Source organism: Peromyscus eremicus, chromosome 1 (genome assembly GCF_949786415.1).
Source record: "Peromyscus eremicus chromosome 1, PerEre_H2_v1, whole genome shotgun sequence".
In the NCBI taxonomy this organism is placed as follows: Eukaryota; Metazoa; Chordata; class Mammalia; order Rodentia; family Cricetidae; genus Peromyscus; species Peromyscus eremicus.
The window spans coordinates 137,422,275-137,428,308 of NC_081416.1; the positions used below are offsets into that span (position 1 = coordinate 137,422,275).

The 6,034-nt window shown below is 42.5% G+C and overlaps 1 protein-coding gene across 1 annotated transcript; it reads left to right on the forward strand.

Annotated features, from left to right (window-relative positions):
• The first annotated feature begins 3,842 nt into the window (after positions 1-3,842).
• On the forward strand, positions 3,843-5,832 carry LOC131902327 (zinc finger CCHC domain-containing protein 3-like). Its single transcript, XM_059253333.1, has one exon. It carries the CDS (start codon positions 3,854-3,856, stop codon positions 5,063-5,065), a length of 1,212 nt encoding a protein of 403 aa, XP_059109316.1. The 5' UTR covers positions 3,843-3,853; the 3' UTR covers positions 5,066-5,832.
• Positions 5,833-6,034: the final 202 nt, after the last annotated feature.

The window sequence follows — 6,034 nt, forward strand, 5'->3', positions numbered from 1 at the left end:
AGATAGATAGATAGATAGATAGATAGATAGATAGATAGATAGATCAGAAATATATTTATTGGAATGGTTTAACTCAAGAATCCATCATTACAGTAGAGGAAATGACATGACATATCAGAAACTGTCAGCAGCAAGCTGCAATCTGCAGCACAGAATCACAATCAGCCAGCAGCAAGCAGAAAGGGAGGGTTGCTTGTATGTAGCCAGCAATTTGGCCCAAGCAACTGACACATGATTACTTCCTAGTTGTCACAGGCTGTTTTTTTCTTTTTTGTTGTTTTTTGTTTGGTTGTTTTTTTTTTTTTGTTTGTTGTTTTTTCTGATAATTGGAGGCAGAGACCAGAGTAAATTGCATGTTTTTTCTATTGAGCACTTTCAACTTCACTGCTTCAGTGGCAGCACACGGACATTTAAGTGGGAGTGAGGGAGAAATGAATCAGCATCTCTGATGGAGATCTCCAAGGTTACCACAGGATTTGCCTCCTTTGGTGGAACTGAGATAATTGTCCTTATTGTTTCTTATCCTGGGCTCAATTTGAATGCACACAGTCCTTTAATCAGAAGCAAGGAGTGCTAATAAAAGTGTCCAAGGTCTGTCTTCTTACTGTTCAGGCTCAGTCTATAGTCGAGGACACAGTTAGTCCTGGGTATAACCAAAGCTGGACTCTTTACTGGCCCAGAAATGACAGACTGCTCCTGACATCTACAGGAGACAGATCCCTTGCAGTTTAGCAAAGTCAGGATTGTGTGATTCCCAGGATCACAGCTCTGAGTCCCCTGCCCCTGTCCCCTGTGCAGCAAGTGGGATCCTGCTTCTGAAGCTACAGCTTCTATTTAAAGATGTGACATCCCAGTCTCAGTGTAAATGTGCTGCATTATAAGCAAGGGAGATAATCCAATTCAAGCTTTACTAACTGGCACAGGAAAAGAGAGTCCTGCTCTTTCCAATGGCATGGAGATCCACTGTGGGAATAGCTATGGTATTGTCCAGTTACTGAGAGTCGCTCAAAGTATCAAGCAATAAATGTTCCAGACACTAGCCTTTCAGTCACTAGAGCCTCTGGGTGGACAATAAAGAATAGCACATGAAATTTACTTGTTATAATCCTTTTGTCATTTAGGGACTCAGAGGTACAACATTTGAATGTTGGTGGGCATTGTCAATTCCTTTTGACACATACAAAATTTGGTCATGACTTTTTTTCCTGGTCAGCCCATTCTTTTCTATGACATCAGGCAAGGCATGAACTTTGTTGTAAATCAGTTATTTATTTCTAGTGACAGTCAGGTATTCATCTGTGACATTGTTCCCTTGAAAGTTATTAAGACCCCAGATTTTTTCTTCTTGTATCTGGTATTTCCATATGTTTAGTACCTGTGAACGCCTTGTCTTGTGTCTGAAAACTCATATTCTGAATTTCTCTGACCGACAGGGAAGTTGAGATTATGAAACATGGTCATTAAGGAATGATCCCCCAGCTATGAATCTGTTAGAATATTTTTGGTACTTTTTCAACACAGATACAGGAGGCTTTAGTTCAGCTATATAAAAAAGAAATTAAACATCATAACATAGTTATCCAAAGCTGATAATGGTCTATATAAAGAGTCTCTTGCATATCATTTTGTTAATTCCCTATTAATACGAGATATACGAGATGAAATTTATCTGATGAGGGTCATGATTTACCAGATCTATGAAGTTTTCACTATGTATTCAGGACTCACTTTATTTCAATTTGACTACAGTGTAATGAGAGAAATAATTTTTATAGTTCTCAGACAATTTTAGCCTCAAGTTCTTGGTACATTTATGAGTGTAGAGCATTTATTCACCTCATGGAATTAATCATAATCCTTTCAAGTAATTGATTACTCCTATTATAAATAGACCACTATGACAAAAGAGGGAAAAAAGAGAAGACTATAAGTGCTATTTTGTGGCATGAAGCTCATGAGCATGTGACATTTTGATCTTCCTGGAGTTATATCAGAGTAGTTTTTTTTTTATTCCTATTCCATGTAGTCATACCCACTGAAGCTTCTTAAGAAGTACCCTGTGGATATCTGTTCTATGATGAACTACATACTTAGTTTCATCATAGAACTAAGTATGTAGGATCTTCAATAATATCTTATCACCTTGCAAGTAATTGATTACTCCTGTTATAAATAGGCACTATGGCAAAAGTAGGAAAAGAGCAAACTTCTCCACATGTGCTGTCTTTTGGCATGTAGCTAATGAGTATGAGACATTTTGATCTTGCTGGAGTTATATGCAGAGTAGTTTTCATTCCTATCACATGTAGACATTCCCATTGAAGCTTCAAATGAGGTGCCATTGGATATCTGCTCTGTGATGAATAAAGAATGTAGGAAATTCAATACTAGCTTATCACCATCATATTAGGAGGTGTAACCCTGGTTTGGAAATGGTTGTGAATCAATGGGGGGAGACTATAGGAGCCCCCTTGGCCAAGAGGATAACCAAATAACTCTTTACTGACACCTGAAAGAAAACTCTGATTCCCTTTCTTGGTCTAAGATGTGCAGTTGTCACAATATCTCCATGGTATGTGTTTAACCATATCAATTGCATTCATATATGTATAATGATTTTGTATGTTTATGTATATGTGCCTCCTTCTCACATACATTTTGAGGTAGAAATGTATGTGTGTGTGTGTATCAAAATACATATACATACATGTGTATGCATCTTTGATGTAGATGAGCAAATCTCACATGTGTACTGTATTTATACAGTTCCACTCTTCTATATTTTTCCTCCTGCAGTACCATGTCTGCTCCAGGATATTCCAAAAGAAATACTACTTCTTAGTGAATTTATATTTTTTCATACATGCACAAATATAGACAGAACTAAATGATGCATTGTAGAGAATGTGGAGATAATTAATGGATATTTTTATTTTTGACCTTTCCAATTGAAAGGTCTCACAATGTCATTTTTAAATAACCTGTATCTATCTATCTTAGCATCCAACTTTTATTCTTACCTTTTCTGCTTAGTGTGTCAAGCCTAGAGAATTTCCACTACACACTGACATGCAGATGTGTGTGTCATGCTGCTACCCTTGTTTGGGTATTTCTTTACTTTGGATTATATTTTTGGTTGATATTCATATTTTCTAAACATTGGGCTTTGAAATTCGGTATCCTTCTTAGAAGACACTTTTTCTACAGGAGGAATCCTGTTCCTTAGGATCTTGAATTACATCTTAGCATTGAGTACCATACTTTCTTTGCCCAGACAACATGTTGAGTTGTGTGGATTTATCAGGTGGCTGTAGCAATAACATTGTAAGTACATAGCAATATGTCCAGGTATGGAATTTTGTACTAATGCTGTAAAATGATGCCTTTTTGGAGAGTTAAAACTAAAGTTGCCTGTGGATATAAAGATATATAGAAAAATGTTCGGAATGACATGCCTTCAGAGAAGTTGCCAAAGAAGGAGTGCCTCTAGGTTCAGTAATTCTTAGGCTTTATGTATCAGACCAGGTTAATGCATTGGGAATTATTTTTCCTCATTTAAATGGTATATGATTCTTTCAATCAAAAAAGAAAAAGAAAAAAAAAAGAAACATTCGGTCATGTCTGCGGGAAACAAGGATATAATGCCCTAGGATATTCTAAGTCCTGAAAAGCTTTATATTTAAATGTGGTGGTACAATCATCAAGTCTGACTTGATGTTTTCAGTTGTGTTAGCTGTGATGATGATGAGTAAAATAATAACTATATTAATGGTCCAGGGGACTATTTCTAAGCACATAACAATGTAAAAATTAGTTTAAAAAAAACCCAGATTTTCATCTGACAAGAGGCAAGATGGCGACAGGTGGCAGAGCAGCGGAGGATCTGCAGCGGGGCCTTCTGCAGATGCCGCTCCCCCCGCAGCCTATGGCCCAGCCTGAGGAAGCCCAGGGCACAGGAGAGAAGATGGGCTGGGCGCAGGTAGTAAAGAACCTGGCGGAGAAGAAGCGCGACTTCCGTGAGCAGTGGCGGGGAGAAGAAAGGGGCAGAGGTGCGGGTGGCAGGCTGGGCAGCCCCGCGGGCCTGGCCGCTCCGAACCCCGGCAACTTCCCACCTGCCGGCCGCGGAGACCCAAGGGGCTGCAGTAGAGACCCTGCGGGCTACGCGGCAGAAGCTTGCAGGATGAAGGGAGCTGGAGACGCGAATCAGAGGAAGATGGCCCAGGTGGCGGTGGCTGCCGCGGCGGCGGCTATGGCGTCCCCTGCCAGGCCTGGTGCGACCAAAGAAGCCACTGCAGGGCGCCCACTCCAGGATGAGCCTCCAGCCGCCAGGCCGGGTAAGGGCCGCTTCCTTGTGCGCATCTGTTTCCAGGGAGAAGAGAGTGCCTGTCCGACCCGGGATTTCGTGGTGGGCGCGCTCATCCTGCGCTCTGTCGGCATGGATCCTGGGGACATCTATGCTGTCATCCAGATCCCTGGCAGCTGCGAGTTCGATGTGAGCTTCAGATCCGCAGACAAGCTTGCCCGGTTTCTCCGCAGCTATGAGGAAAAGCGGGAGCTGGACGACTGCTGGGAGAACTTTGTGGTGTTGGGGCGGAGCAAGTCCAGCTTGAAGACCCTCTTCATCCTCTTCCAGAATGAGACCGTGAATGTGGAGGATATTGTGACCTGGCTCAAGCGCCACTGTGATGTGCTGGCCTTGCCAATGAAAGTGACTGACAGGTTTGGGATCTGGACTGGGGAGTACAAGTGCGAGATCGAGCTGCGCCAGGGGGAGGGCGGACTGAGGCACCTGCCTGGAGCCTTCTTCTTGGGAACAGAGAGGGGCTACAGTTGGTACAAGGGGCAGCCCAAGACGTGCTTCAAATGTGGTTCTCAGAACCACATGACCGGCACCTGCAATCAGGACAGGTGTTACAGGTGTGGGGAAGAAGGGCACAAGAGCCCTTACTGCCGGAAGATCATCATGTGCAACCTCTGTGGCAAGAGAGGACACGTGTTTGCCCAGTGTCCCAAAGCAGCTCAAAATTCCGTGGCAGATCACCTCACAGGCGTGGCGGGGCACTGAATGTGTGGCTGCCTGCCGAGGTGAACACACAGCCATCTTACCCTTCTTAAGTGCCAAAACTTTTTTTTTTTTTTAAGACCATTTTTCTCTTTTTCGACGGAGATATTTCTAAAACTTAACAGAGACATTCTCTCTATGCCTTTTAAAACCACATGTGCTCCTTTTCATCCTGTTTAAAAAGAACTATTCAGAACTGTAGTGTGCAGATGAGATATGTTGCCTGTCCCCGACACCACCACCACCTTTTTTCTTCTGTTTTACATTAGTTTTGGTACTTTCTTCAACGCCCTGTCTGCCTCTGTAATATTTACTAAGTCCTTCTTCATCCACGTCTCATCAGAAGATGTTTGCCCTTCGGGCTGCCTTGCTCATGTTTATGCCTCAGCCCTGGGTACAGGGCCAATGCGCGATAGGCATTCAACCAAGTGTTTATTGAACCGAAAATGTCGTTGACTAGCTCTGTCTAGAGTGCCTACCTTGTGCAGCTCTCCGCTGGGATCTTTTCATTTGCTGCTTCTATGTGATATGAAAATTTGTGAAACCCGTGTTGCTGGAAGTGTGTAATCCAAATAAGCTCTGAAAGGTGGCCAAGGGCCTCTCAAAGCATTTAAAACTATCTCCTTTGTGACAGCTCCTTGTGGCTCAGAAGCTTTATATCTGTAGGATCGTGGAGCCTAGGCAGTTCTGCTGGGAAAGACCCAAGAGGTCGTTTTTTGTTGGATTTTCTTTCGGGGAGCTTCTTTTGTTTTGTGTATTGATTTTGTGTATTGATTTTGTGTATTGATTCTTACTGTGTAGCTATGACTGATTTGCATACCTGGCCCAGGCTGGCTTCAAACTGACAGTGATCCTCTCAACTCAGCCTCCCTGAAGGATGTTTTAAATTAACCCCTTGGTTTTTTTAGCAGATGAAATGAATCCGAAGTTGAATGACTGGGTCAAAGTAAACAGCGGTGTGGTGCCTCAGAC

Excerpts from the sequence above, each read along its gene's own strand:
- LOC131902327 (XM_059253333.1), top strand. The coding sequence starts at position 3,854 with ATGGCGACAGGTGGCAGAGCAGCGGAGGATCTGCAGCGGGGCCTTCTG.